The sequence below is a fragment of the Mixophyes fleayi genome, chromosome 2 (genome assembly GCF_038048845.1).
Source record: "Mixophyes fleayi isolate aMixFle1 chromosome 2, aMixFle1.hap1, whole genome shotgun sequence".
NCBI classification, from domain to species: domain Eukaryota; kingdom Metazoa; phylum Chordata; class Amphibia; order Anura; family Limnodynastidae; genus Mixophyes; species Mixophyes fleayi.
In genome coordinates, this window is record NC_134403.1 from 85,894,965 (window position 1) to 85,910,399 (window position 15,435).

Genomic DNA, 15,435 nt, shown 5'->3' on the forward strand with positions numbered 1-15,435 from the left:
CTGGTTGTGACGTGTCCATATGTACAGACCATGCAAGTATTGAATTTATTATGGCCTAAACACGTGTTCTCAGTGGGGATATCCAAATATATATCATGTGACCTAAGGTGTTAAAGCAAAGCAGGATTAACAATGACATTGCTTTTAAGTCATCTTGCTGAAAAGGCCTAGCAGATGCTGCACCCAAAAATCTGCTTAATGATTTTTTTTTTCAATGAAATATCAATTTTTATAAAAAAAAAAAACCCAAAACAAAAATATATTACTATTACAGAGCTTTAAGGAGAGAAGTGTCAAAGTACTCGCAAATGGTCAGGATAGGATGATTAACGCAGTAACACATGCACTGCATGTACCCGTTGGCATGGATCAATACCCACAAGTATGATGGGCTTAGAAGCAGGATCAGTTCCAAGGTATCTGCAGCCTGGTGGCAGTCAGAAGACCGCAGTCATCTTCTAACCACATTCACCAACATGCTTAAAAATGAAGAAATCAATTCTGAATGCATAATTATTGGGTATTGTGGTCATTGCAGTATCACAGCGTGTGACCAGCTTCCCTGATCAGATAGGGTTTTTGTTTACTTTTATGAGTGCGGTAAAAAACAGGTACATATGTTCATATTGGGGAGATACTTTATAAGAGTGAATTTATCAAATCTACTAAAAAAGGAAGAGTGGAGGTGTTGCCCATAGCAACCAGATTTTAGAATGTACTAGATAAATGGTCGCTAACATTTGACTGGTTGCTATAGGCAACACTGCCCATAGCAACCAGTAGATAAATCTAAACCAAAGTATCAAACATGATAACAGTCATTAAAACTATACGTGAAGACTTATTAGCAATGCTTAGTTTTTAAAAAAGATACAAAGAGAACCAAAAACTGAACTGGACGACTTTCAGTAAGAGGTTATCAGGTTATTCTAACATTCTTCATCAAGTCTACTAGAAGGCTGAAGCTGCCTGGACAACCAGAAATTATACTTTTTGTGCTATACAATATATTTCTGTGTAATAGCTCAGCTTATGGGTGCTTGTTGAGGACTGGGGAATCATTACTAGCACAGAAAGAGGAGGAAAGAGTAAAGGGCAACGTTTAAGATAAGAATGAATTGATGTTCATTATATATGGCCGAGATAAATCTTCCTCTTAGGACAGCAACATGTGAGCTGCTCTATATGATGGGTTAGGAATGATTTCACCTGTTCCCACAGAGCTTCAAGCCAGGACCATCTGGGTAAATGTATACAGAATATAATCTGATCTTGTGACCACAATACACATTTGATCCAAATAATAATACAACAGAAGCAGATGTTTCCAGGTAATCCATTCCCAGGCTAGTGAGACAGTCCACATACCCCAGTTAGTAGGTGACAAACTGTCAACTGAACATGGGGACGGAATAAAATAAAACAATTGCTGCACTGACATACAGGGCAGAAGAGAGAAAAGTCTCCCCCTTCTCCTTCCCCTTCAGAATTGTTTTTCGGAGTCTTATTTTTCTTCTGCCCCAACTACTTATTTTTTATCTGAATTTAAATGAAACAAATCTCATTGACTACTGATAGTTAAGCTAATTAGTCAGTAGGTATGCTGCAACCGAGAGCAAGTTGGCAGATGGTTAATGCTTTGTACCCACTGGTGTTTTTTGTTTCTGCTTTAAAAAGGTGAGTGAAAACAGCTGTCAAATGCAAACTAGCATTACTAGTCGTTACTAGCATTACTAGTTGTTACCAGCCCTTACTAGCATTACTAGCCGTTACTAGCATTACTAGTTGTTACCAGCCCTTACTAGCATTACTAGCCGTTACTAGCATTACTAGTTGTTACTAGCCGTTACTAGCATTACTAGTTGTTACCAGCCGTTACTAGCATTACCAGCCGTTACTAGCATTACTAGTTGTTACCGGCCGTTACTAGCATTACTAGCCGTTACTAGCATTACTAGCCGTTACTAGTATTACTAGTCGTTACTAGCATTTTGAGGTAATAACAGACCATCTTAGGTTTCCGCAGTGATTATAACTTGCAATACTTGCATTGAATGGAACAAGAAGTATTCGGGAGGCAATGTACCCAAACTCTAATAAAAACACAAGTGTGTATGTCGTCATTGGTAATGATGCATTCTATTTTAAGAATAATAAGATGCATGAAATTAATACCAGTGGGTATGAAACCAGAAAGACATGCAGGAACATATAGCTCTGGGCATTACATGAAGTCACATCACAGCATCCAGCAATGACACGAGGGTAGTGCCCTTTTTCCCTCCAGCTCGGCACTTTTTATTCTCTGCCATGAGCTGGTAGAAAAGGGTCTGTGCAAAGTTTGACTCTTCCTATTGCAAGGTGGTTCATTCTGATATTCTAATCGGTGATGTACCTTATTCAAGCTGCATCAGAAGCCATCAGTGATTTCCGCTTCACCTCCTCAGAATCTTACAAGATAACACGCACACTCTTCATAAAGCACACTGTCCTAGTGACATCAGCAACACAGACAAGACACAAACACCAAATCCTCTCTCATGTCCATCATCTGCTACAGTACATGTGTACAATACACTAAAGTAATAAGGCACTCTGAAAAAGGGGGTTAATCATGGGTCAGACATATAAATGTAACAGATTCAGCTTACTTTTGCACATGCAGAAACAAAAAGCAATGGAATAGTATCTCCACACCAGTCTGACTGTTGGATTGCTCCTGAATGCGTGAGATTGTCAGACGTTCACATGTCCAAATGATATCAATCTAACCACAACTGACATGCTCGGCACCAGCCTTCCTTACTACTCCTATACCTATAGCCTAGTTATACCCAAGCCACGTAATGTGGAAGAAGTTGGCACCATTTGTGGTCACTAGTGTGGTATATATCAGGTCGGGATGATTGGCAGTCCACCCCAGCAGACTTTGACCTGCCTGGTTGGAGGTTTTGAGAGGTGAATGACTGTAATCTACCAAGCGTGTGCAGCTATCAATGGCCCGCACTGAATGCATCTAACTTGATGCAACGTGTAAGGCCAGACAGGTGGATCTTCATATCAGTGGCCACCATACTGCAGGGTAAAGCTACCAGTGGATCTTAGGCTGCCACTGCAGTACAGTCCCTTCCATGGTCAGGCTGCCTGAGCTAAGGCACAAATACATATCTAACATTGTAGTTCATCAACAATTGGATAAGCAAAAGTCACCTGCCTTATTTATTAATCAACCTACACTATATGATGGGTAGATAATCCCAATGTATTTATAGCAGAGAGCTAACCATTACCGCCACATTGCTATCCTCATGTTTCTAATAAGTATTTCTATTTTACTCAGGAAAACTGAGTTTTGAGACATACAAAGTTGTGTATATCAAACATGACAATGGGTAGACTGTACATATATCCCAACCCAGACATGTTCAGCTTTGTCTTCAAGAGCCATAATCTTCCAGAGAAGCATTATTCAGAAACGAACAATCAAGGAATAAAATGAGTGAAATTATAAAATGGTTCTGTGACTGGGCCAGATAGGCCATCTGATAAGTTCATATATGATAACTTTGTCATTGAACTTTGATGTCTGGGGTTAGTTTAGAATCTGTCATGCAGCAATAGGTCTCCAATAGCAGAAGTGTATCTTTAGTATACAATGAAGACATAGTAAAGTATACCCGTCATGTGTAAACTGTGGTTTAATATCTAGTCTGTCCATTCACTAGGAACTAGACACATCTACTGCAGTACGTGGCTCTTCAGTTCTTTGTCAGTTAATGGGCTAAAGTCTCATAAATGTTGGCTGGGCCCACATAATGGATACACGAATAGGACTGTGCTTTGCCCTGCTAAACGTATTATAATACGATAAGTATGTTCATTGAATGAGCTGCACCAGTCTTGCACTAAATGTAAGACAGGCTAGCACCATTAAAGTACCAAGAAAAGCCCCATTTTCCAGGTTCTTGTTTCATGAGCATAGTAAAAGAAGTTGAGTGATGTTGCATCGTGTGACGGTAATGGTTACCTAGGCAGACGTGTATTGTTCATTTAACTGGTTAAAGCCCATCATATTGTTATCATCTAGGAACAGAACAACAAAACACAGCACTCATAACACTGCCAGAAATGAAACCTATCACACGCACACAGATCCATTCACATGTAACTTTCTGCAAGCTGACATCTCTATGTACACACATAAATAAAGAGGTCTGTTTTCTACCCCTATTCCGTTCAGAATTGCACCTTTACTAACCAGCAAGCATGGAAGAAAACACAACGTATTGCACTATTGGGATGTAAGGAGGGATGAAAGTGTTATTTTTCCCTTTTTATGGCTTTTCAAACTCTTTGGTAACATATTCATAAATACAGACACAAATAATAAAAAAAAATCCTTCTATTTCTACAAAAAAAGATCCACACATCGGATATCTACTCAGCTTAACGGTGAACACCAACCATAAAGAGCACACTTCCCCCTGCAGAGGACGCATGTAGTCATCTATTGGTCACTTATACACCCCCTTGCTATCTGTGTGGTATACACATATATACATCATTTTGTTTCAATGCTTCATTGCTGAGGGTCAATGGACTACTATTATTAACACTTATCTAGATCACCACACTTATATCATACTGTGAAAGAAATAGCCAAGGCTATGGCCTAACAGGTATTGAGGCAGAAATTTCCTAAAGACACATGTGTATAGTTGATAGCATAAACAATGCAATGTAAAAAGGGAAGATGAACCAAAAAACAAGACTATCAAAAGCATATTTAACAAATGACACTTAATGGGAATGAACACTGTAGGGCTGTATTCTATTCAACGCTGCTCTGCAGGATGCATTGGGTTTGGAAAGTCACAGTTTCAAGGGGAATTCTGTGGGTGCCCTAGCAACAAAGAACATTTACAGGTTATGTATTATAATTTATGTCGACAACATATACACTTCTAAAAATATAATAAAAACAAAAAAGATGCATCAACATTCCTATCAGGACCGGTGCCTGCACTCAATACGGTAAGCATATGTGGGTGGGGAAAAGGCAACAAAAAAAACAACAAAACACATTTAAATTCAAAACATAAACAAATTGAAACCTAGAAGCCTATTCTTATGGAAAGAAACCAGCAGCATTATGCAAACATTATCAATAACCCACTAGTTGGTTCTTATTTAATATAATGCGCAATGACGGTCTAGTGTAGTCAGACAAATGAAAGCTAGGATCTGGCATGAGATCTACTCACACCATTTTATTAAATAAACCCAATAACATCCATAGCCATTGGGTACAAGAGCTAGGAGAACAAACTGGCATTTTTCCCGTCTGGTCTGTGGTTATCTGTCAAATGACAACAACTACCGTTGTGATAATCATTTTGTCCTTCTATACCCAATAAGCAGGCTCCTTACACTGATGTGACACCATCCAGTTTTACACTTCGATATGAGGATCCCCTCATGTCAAACTAGTTGCTCATGTTCTGACTGTTGTCCAAAGGATCCAGTTCTTCTACCTTCGCTCTAAATGCATCTGAAACTATGCTGAGCACATCAACCAATGTTCTAAAGATGGTACAACTTACCTACTTATATCACTCACAAAACAGATATTTAAACGGACCTGTCATTTTCACATACAATTGGTTGGTGTGGTGCCTTGAAAACATGAAATATGGAGGTGTATAGATGAAGTATTGCAGCTACTGGGAATAGGCAGAGAATACAGGTAGGAAAGGGGGGCATAGTTATTTAAAAAAGAGAGTACAATAAGAAGGAAGCATTTCTGATATATAGGTAGTTTACTTATATTCTTCAACCAAAGGTGATCATTGTAATGGTTATTCCTTAGCATTAAGGTGTTCTGGTCTATGGAACTTTCCTAGTTCTTTGTTAAAGTGTAGCTGTTGCCTACACAGAGTGAAAGCAGTCATATTCATAAGCATACAGCCTATCAGCTTGCTAGGTACCAGTGACATCACTCTGCACTTTATGCCACAGTGATGTCACTAGCCAACAGTAAATTCAAATTGGGAATAGTGGGTGACCTGGATAAGCATTGTACGGAGTCACTGCCAGATACTCAAGTATTCTAGCGCTCTGTGACTCTAGCTAGTCACACCAAGAGCCAAAGCACAGTATGAGGGGGTACAGACTTCCTATGCCCATAACAATGACATACATCTAATGTTAGATGGAAAACACCCCAGAATGGCCAATATTTATCACACTGAATTCAGGTAAGAAAAGTATTTGAAGCATAGACCACAATCCGGAGCACTGTCACGAACAAATCTAAAGACTGCAACCAATCAAAATGTGACAAAGTGACCACATCCCTTAATGTCTTGTCAAACTATTCAAAACTTCTTCTCTCTTCTTCTTCGTTTTTTATAAGGTCATCACAATACCTCAATGAATTGGTTTATGCACATATTATTCCTAGATTAATTAAAAATCCCACATATATAAAAAGCAGATCTAACCCTCAATGCCCTGAACATTTATTTACATTATACGGAGTAAATAGATGCAGAAATTTTGGAAGCCCTCTTATATAAACCCGAGAAAAAATTTATTTACAATCAAGGTCAACGAAATTTGAAGCTTGCCTCCTTTACACATGACAAATTGTAGCTTTCGCTACAATAGATGACAAAGGTGAAGCCACATGGTATGACAGGCCAAAATTAAAATAACAAAACAAACAAACAAATAAACACTAAATGGGCAAGGTTGTACCACCCTGATCAATGTGAAACTTGTAATGAAGACAAATAATCACATTAGGTCAATGCAAGCAAAGGCAGGTATTGCACCGCCTGCTATCCACGGCATTGGTATTTTCTCCAGCCTCAGATCACATTTTCCCAGCAAGATTATTTTCTGCTCTTGTGAAACAGGAACATTTTCAGGAAGACTATGTTGCTCTATACTATCTTCAAAATCTATGCACAGAAAACAGCACCACACAATAGTAAAACCATTAAAATGACCCACTAAAACTAGCGAACTATACTGGAATCCTTAGACAACTGCAATATTCTAGAATGCCACCAGGGGGCATTCATGCACCCTCACAATACCCACACTCAAAATAGGTGTCTAGAGCATAATTTAGAGAAAACAGACTCATGTAACAGTTAATGTGCACATCAAAGATGCACACAAACCAATCTAAACTAGGTTTCATAGCTTCGATAAGTGATAGTCCATATTATTCATTCAATGACTGACATATCTGCACACAGACAGTCATCATTAAATCTTGACCTTTTGCTTTTTGTTATTGACACTCTTCAAGGGGTCAATATCAGGAGCTTTCCAAGGAAGAAACTACAATGTACAACAATTGAGCAAATATATCTTACATGGGTTTTGTTGGAATTGTTTATGTGGGTGAAGCAGATAATTCTGTAAACCTGTAGGCCCACTACCATGTAAAACAAAATTAAAAACAAAAATCACAATTAGTTGGCATGTTCACTATTTCTGAAGGCTTCCTAAGGATAGATTTCCTATGAAGGCCAGCAAATCTCACTATGGACTACAAAGCTGCCAAGAAACTTCAGATGAAAATAAATAATAATTCAAATATACTTTTCTCTTAACTTATATACCAAAGTTACTTCGAGACCAATTCTGACGTGTACAGATCCATTCATAAATTATCTATACTCTGAAGCTGAAGTAAGAAGCCTTTTGTGCAGCTAAGTGGTCTACACTTATGTGATTTTCAGTCACTTGTCAAAGTTTTCCGTTTCCTCCTTCCTACAGGTTTACCCTTTACCATGTTGGTATCCATTTTGATTTCTGTAACTCTTTGCCATGGCTTCCATTTTGGAAAAAAAGATCATCAACATAAAACACAAACAAAAAATGCAAACAAAATGATAAAATCACCTTCCAAAAAACTGTTTTTGCATATCACTTGCACCCCTCCTGATCCCTAACAAGCCCTAACCACCCGCCCCCCCCCCCCCCCGAACCCCAAAATAAAACAAAATCCAGCCACAAAGTCCTTAAAAAATGAAAAATAAAATGGCGTCAGGCAGCAAAATTGCAACTTCCCCTTTACAGTCTCTCTTCCGCATACGATCTGCCGCTTATGTCCTGGTACTGCACTTTCCTTGTACGGCACACATTTAAATTAAAAAAAAAAAAAAGAGAAAAAGAAAAAAAAAATATTCTACGGTAAAAAAATGACAAAAAAAATCTTCTTTATTAAAATAGAATTTGTTTTTTTCTGCTTTGTTGGATTTTTTCTTTTTTTTTTCTTCTTTTTTTCCTTTTTTTGTTTGTTTTCTATGTTTTTCTTGTGTTTCTTTTAGATTTGAAAGTCTGTTCTGGTTTCATAAGGTTTCTTGAGTTCTCTTTTTCTAGCTGCTTTGGTTCCTTGGAAGTTTTAAAGTTTATTGCAGTAAAAATGCTTCTTTGCAAAAGAAAGAAAGAAAAATAAATTGTTTTGTTTTTTCTTCATTCATCCCCCCAGCACATGTATTTTATTTTTTTTCAGTTATTCCCGCTTTTCAGTAAAGCCTCATGTTCAGCCCCGCAGCTCTCGATCTGGTCACTTCCTGCGCTGACTCATTCCCACATGTGAACCTGACAAAGAAATTATACCTTTTCATTATAAACTCACAATGATAGCCTCAAGTAGTCTGCAAGACCAGAATAGGCATGGAAAGAAGAGCAAGTTGGAAAGTTCTTGAGGTAATATGTCATGTTCCATAATGTTAATAAAACGTTTATTTAAAAAAAAAAAAAAAAAACACCACACGTTGAGCTGAGGTGACCCTAACATATGGCCACGATTTGCTCTTCACCTCCTTGATCAAAAACAGATTTTTGTAGATTATATGAATATCCACACTTGTGTCCTACACTTTTAATCTCCATGTCAATTCATTCAGTCTCAGTTCATCTCCTATTCTTCCTTACACTGGCTACACATTTGGGTAGATTTATTAGAACTTTTAAAAAGGAGAAGTGGAGATGTTGCCCATAGCAACCAATTACATTCCAGCTATCATTTATCTAGTACAGTCTAGAAAATGATAGCTAGGATCAGGGCAACACCTCCATTTTTCCTTTTTTAGAAGTTCCAGTAACTGCATCCCATGGATTTTATTTATTCTATGTGAAGTGTCAAAATAATCTTGCCTGTTTTTTTTCTTTTTTAAACAAGTTTCGTATTAGAGACAGCAACTACACTGCATTGGGCCCTGTATCCAGTCATTCAGTCCTTGTGTCGCTGTTGCCAAATTGTCCACTCGTCCAGTCTTTTGGCAATTGGACTATTAGACCCTATATGTCCATGTGTGGCAAAAATTACACCGATAGCCTTTAGGAGGCAAATAGCAGGGAACTTTACTCATAATTTTATACTGAAATGCAACATAAAAACTGGAGTCATCTAAAATATGAATGAATCCGTTACTGAAAGGCTCCCTTCAGTTTAACAGGGTTAGTGCTCTAAAAGATGAGCAGTTTCTCTCATGTCACCAAAGAAAAAGCAATGATAGAAAATGTGGCACCGACGAGGATGCGACAAAATGATCCTGTATATGGTCCTGTAAAGGCCCTTTAACCCTAAAATGTTTCTTTGCTAAATTGTGCTATACAGGAAAAACATATGATAGATGCAGTTTTGTGCAATCCCTCTGTGTATGCTATAAACATATTTAGAGAGCTCTACCTGCAGCCTGGTCTATATCATATTTTCAGGATTCTACGATCCGCTGGCATCTCCTGCCCCCAATGGTGTTATACTTACCTCTCACCACTAGGGTGCACACCTGAGCTACTGAGTTCTGAAGAGATTACAATACATAAGAAACTGACAGAAGGCTCTGGGAGGGGATATGAAGCAGTAGGCTTAAAGGTAAGCTCTGCAAATGGCCATATTAACACCTTCATAAAAATAGGTAAAGTCCTATAAAACTATACAAACATTTCTACATATTACAATTAACTAAATACAAAATAGGCTGCGTTTGGATTTCAGGATCATTCTTTTTTCTTGGATTAATATTCTAGTGAAACTCTCACACCCACCTTTTTCTGTTTACTAATTGTGTAGAATACGGATACTCTTACCTGCGCTCACTTTCACTGGTACGAATAAGCGGCATGTTCTGTGGCGGTTTCCACGGCAACTTGTTGAGGCTGCCCGCTGCTCTCCTGAGCAAAACAAATAATTAGGAGGAGTCTGTCACAATCAGTACCACAGCCTAAGTCACATTAACGCAGCAGAAATATGAGAAAACGTCACTGTAGAACAGCAATGGTTTACTGTTATATAACGCAACTGACAATAGGGAACTTTCAAGCCACCAAGCTCTCAAACCCCCTCATGGAAAAAGCAGTATATTTATATCAGTCAATTTCAAGCAATGGAAATACACATTATTCTGATGACATCTGTCCTGTAATTTATGCCAGATCTTAGACTTGCACTCAATGGTAAATTTTATCTTAAGGGTTATATGAAGGGGAAACAAAGTTTGTCCCTTTTGCCTGGTGGGTGGGCTGAGGCCAAAGACAATCGCTTGCTTGTTTTTCCAGGGCAGGGAGATTTTTAGGCTTTTGAACAAGGACATAAAAAATAAAAATCCTCTTGCACATAGATAGGCTGGTGTGAGACAGAAAAACACAACTGTCAGATTCGGAGCCCAGTTAGTTTAGAGACACTTTTCAAAGAGAAAAGCTAGTCCTTGTCACCATGATTCCCTGTGTACGACGGCATTATATTACACAATAAAATCCACCCCATGCTTGTATGTCACATACTGTGAAACAGTTCTAGGAATCTATTCACTTTGATTCTCCCAATCAGGGTACACAAAGAATCTGATTTCTAGGAAAATTACAGACTCACCGCAAGAAAAAGATGGCCTTATCTGTGTGGGATTCCTCTGGGTGCTCCGGTTTCCTCCCACATTCCAAAAACATACTAGTAGGTTAATTGACTGCTATCAAATTGACCCTAGTCTCTCTCTCCCTCTCTGTGTGTCTGTGTGTATGTTAGGGAATTTAGACTGTAAACTCCAATGGAGCAGGGACTGATGTGAGCGAGTTCTCTGTACAGCGCTGCGGAATCAGTGGCGCTATATAAATAAATGGTGATGATCTATCCTGGGAAAACCAGTCGTGTCTGTTACATATGAGGATGTCAGTTGTCATTCTTTCTGGGGAAAAGAAACTGTTACCCATTGAAAGCTTTGTCACTAAATGATGTTACATTTTTGTAGGTGGTGTGACACCAGCCTTATTGTGTCTTTATCTGCCCTGTTGGCTGGGCTAGGGAAGCCCAAAGTAAAAATAAAAAAATATTAGTCCTAATATTAATATTTTGGCAACTAAACATATTTATTTTCCAAATACATAATAACATCCATTTTAAACAGATGTTTGGTGAACGGTTTAATAAAATATGTCACACTTATATAGTATTGAGGAGTAAATGTCCAGTCTGACCTTACTGGCACTGAACAATAACCCTGGTACTATTATGAAAAACATTCTGCAAAACAAAATCTCCCATTTGACTCCATTCTACATCTGAACATGATCCATAAAGAATTCCAGATCTCCAAAAATGGAGCTCATTTTAGAACCTGTTGCAACGTGCTACAGGTTACATTAATTAAGCCTTACTGTATTGTATCATTTCACCATCTCGCACCACTAGCAGTAACTCACCTCTATGGAGACAGTAGAAGGCACGGACGGGTACTGGGGGATATAAGCCCCCTGCATAGCAGCTGCAGCTGGCATATACTAAAATCAAACAGAACATTAATCAGGGTGATCAAAATCATTATGATGCAGATTTAGACAACGGCCCTTCAGTTCTTAACTGCTTAGCGTTCCTACCAATTATTACAGAGACTTGGATGCTCTGGAAACTTCTACATTTTTTTATGCAATAAATATATTCATGAACGTGAAAACCACACTCCCCCTCTATTTGTAGAAAACATACATTCAGAATGAATCGTTTCTTACCGCTCCCGTGCTGCCCAGCGACAGGTGTCCCAGCTGTTGAGTCAGAGGTCCCATCATGGAAGCAGGCTGGATGGAAATAGCATGGTCCATAGTGGGGGTGAGGACAGTTCCCTACCAAAGAGTGCAGGTTCAAGGGGCAACAGTGCACACAACCACAAGGCCTAGCCACCTTCCAGTTATGCTACAACATTGAAAAGTGCGCTTCTAAATCAGTGATTCTCAGCTCCAGTCCTCAGGGTCTTGTCTTACCGTGTATAATTATATCTGCGCTAGGAGACGGCTGGCATAATAAGTGACCCAGATTAAGGTGTGGATAATAAAGCATGCAGATATGGATGGTGTGTGCTGTTAGCAGACTCTGTGCACCCAGGCTGAGATACACGGATATAGAGGACAACAGCTATTGCTTTTCAATACACTGCACCGTACATTATTCTGCTTTCAGGTGCATAGTATGCTAATGTCAGGTGTACAAATTACACTGGTTTTTTTCAATTTGCTCATTTATTTTTATTTATTTTTTTAGTTATAAAATTATAATGAAAAATCTGTTACCCCAGGTAAAATCCGGTACCTGGCATCTTACTTAGTAGGTGAAACGCTTTTAGGTCACTGGCCATCAAAACATATGGTTTAATGGCCTGGCAGTGCCATTTGTAGATATATTAGGGCACAAAGGGAAGGTGGCATCAGCAGCAGAGGAGTGAATAAAGTGGATGCAAGTGACGTATCAGACAGATAGAGAAGGGTCAGAAAGGAGTTTATAGGTTGGTGCTTTGGTTGGAGATAAATGAATAGATACTCACTGCAGGCTGCATGAGGTAAGACTGATGATGCATCCAGGAGGGATTGTGGACCTACACATAAAGCACACAGTATTGGTATAGTACACATCACGTAATGGATAAAACCTGTTAGTTATTGTTCTACCTACCTGATAAGAAGAAACAGGTGATGGCAGGTATGGGGAGAGGGCTGCCTGAGCGATCACCCGGTTGGGGGCAATACTGTATGGGGTGGTGTAAAACCTGAGATATATATATATAAAAAATTAACTAAGAATGCACATTATCTACAATGCAGAAAGATGATTAACAGGCTCATTTATATAGACACTGGTTTACTGCACACGTCAGGCTTCATTTAGAGTTGGGAGCAAAACACAAAACAAATAAAGAACATATACTCCCGGGAAAACCATGTTGCAACGCATAGGGCACAAATGCATTTATTTATTCTTTTGTATGCATGGAGAATACCAGCTGCTTCAATGTGTGCCGCCTGGAGGGTGCTCAAAGTGCATTTCACACCGCACCACCGCTGCCTCCCCACGCCGCACCACCGCTGCCTCCCTGCACCGCACCACCGCTGCCACACCCCACCGCTGCCTCCCCGCGCCGCACCACCGCTGCCTCCCCACCACTGCCACACCCCACCGGTGCCTCACCACACCGCACCACCCCCGCCTCCCCGCACCACCGCTGCCTCCCCACGCCGCACCACCGCTGCCTCCCTGCACCGCACCACCGCTGCCACACCCCACCGCTGCCTCCCCGCGCCGCACCACCGCTGCCTCCCCACCACTGCCACACCCCACCGGTGCCTCACCACACCGCACCACCCCCGCCTCCCCGCACCACCGCTGCCTCCCCACGCCGCACCACCGCTGCCTCCCCACGCCGCACCTCACCTGCCTCCCCACACCGCACCACCCCTGCCTCCCCAAGTCTGGCTAAAAGACTTCAGCTCCATCTGTACAGGCAAATAATGAAACGCAGGTATCTTACCCATTCTGCAGAGCAGTTGTAGGATCATATGTCAAGGTCATTCCACCCTAAAGAAATAAAGTGATATCATAAAAAAAAAAAAACATTAGTGGTAGGAAGGTTTAAAAAGAAGAGAAAGCAATGGAAAACTCAACTGAAATTACCGTCTCTCCATCTCGTGGCCAGCCACGTCCATTCTGAATATACTTCCCCTGGGTTTGCCTTTTTTTTTGTCCTCCGTCAGCAAACTTGCAAAGGAGAGGATCTTGGGGTGCTGGGAAAAGAAAAATAATTGAATCATTCAACAGTCCATGACACTCCAATAGCCAGAATATTGCTGTCATACTGTTATATTGATGGTAATAATATTGTGCCAATAACTGCACAGCAGAGTTAATTGCAATGGGCATATAAAATGAAGCGAGATAGGTAAAATATTAGATCTGGCACCTAAAGCACGGTGATCACTTTAGACCTTTATAAAATCATATTTTGCACGTGTCCTTTGTATAGAATGATAGGAGATCTAAGCATTCCTAAAAATCCATAAAAATCACTATCAAATTAAATTATGCTGCTTTTAGCAGCTACCAAAAAATAATGGCCGTAACACACGCTATAAACTTGCCCCAACTTGTGAGCTGTCAATGTCAGTTTCCCTTTCCTAGACAAGAGGAGGGCAGATGTTGGAGAGCCCTATAAGGGCAGACATTGTGGTGGAGGTAGGTGTTATAAGAACGCAGACCCAGCTTATATTCTGCACAGAGACCTGTAGCTACGCCACCAATTGGAATAGAGTTAGCTAGGTAGTTATTTGTATCTTTGCACATTGGCGAATAATAAAATAATTGTCACTAGGCTTTAGCAAACTTGTCATATACTTTCAATGTATATCTTGATATGCTATTAAAAATTATTAGATCAAAACTATATTTCAGGGACTCAGAAGATGCCACTTTCCTTCTAAAATTGTTTATTATTGACATTTTTCCCCTCCGTTGTAATGAATGTAACACAAAATTTAAATTTCTTCCAAACATAAATAATTCAGGCCTCATACATATGGGCTCCAATAAGGCACTGATGAGGTGTCCGCAGAGCATTGCGCTGAGGGTGCTACCAACACTCTGTGAGCGCACAGAACATAAAGGGTAACGGTCATTCTGCAGACATTTGCTGAAAACGTGGTATTGCCTTTGGTGTATGTGTCCTTCATAACATATAAATTATAGTTCTAATGAGCTAGTGAGTGTAATTGGATTAAATTCTGATTGGTATTTATGACACAGCGGATCCCCTGTGGTACCATATAAATAAAAACTTATAAGATTTGTACAATGGAATTATATTCCATTAATAAGAGGACACATGGCGCATAGTTAACGGTGTTAAGAAGATGTTGGAACTAATCAAGCCTTTTGTGAACTGTATTAGTGAAAGGAGCGATTGTTCTAATTTGCTTCTATCAGTTATAGCACAGTTACCTTTACAGCAGTGTTCATACATGTCCCCTAATGAATGTACAATAACAGGCTAGTTCACCTCTGACTAGGTAACACAAATTCTCTTGGGGTTCAGCATCAGGTCATTATTAAAAACCACAAGGATAGCACAAGTCACCTTGGGGTTCTGTGACCACCAT

At 39.7% G+C, this 15,435-nt stretch overlaps 1 protein-coding gene across 6 annotated transcripts in view; it reads right to left on the reverse strand.

The window, feature by feature from the left end:
- Positions 1-2,127: 2,127 nt before the first annotated feature.
- Positions 2,128-15,435, reverse strand: part of RBMS2 (RNA binding motif single stranded interacting protein 2) — an 82,681-nt gene continuing 69,373 nt past the window's right edge. For 2 of the 6 annotated variants that reach the window (XM_075199511.1, XM_075199515.1), the window contains exons 7-14: positions 13,949-14,067; positions 13,815-13,861; positions 12,962-13,055; positions 12,834-12,884; positions 12,028-12,138; positions 11,722-11,799; positions 10,117-10,200; positions 2,128-8,622 (exon numbers count right to left, since the gene is read on the reverse strand). In XM_075199511.1, coding sequence (XP_075055612.1) covers positions 10,129-10,200; positions 11,722-11,799; positions 12,028-12,138; positions 12,834-12,884; positions 12,962-13,055; positions 13,815-13,861; positions 13,949-14,067 — 572 coding nt within the window. In that variant the 3' untranslated portion in view covers positions 2,128-8,622; positions 10,117-10,128. The remainder of the gene's footprint in view (positions 8,623-10,116; positions 10,201-11,721; positions 11,800-12,027; positions 12,139-12,833; positions 12,885-12,961; positions 13,056-13,814; positions 13,862-13,948; positions 14,068-15,435) is intronic. The other 4 variants (XM_075199517.1, XM_075199513.1, XM_075199516.1 and 1 more) reach the window with 4 other exon arrangements.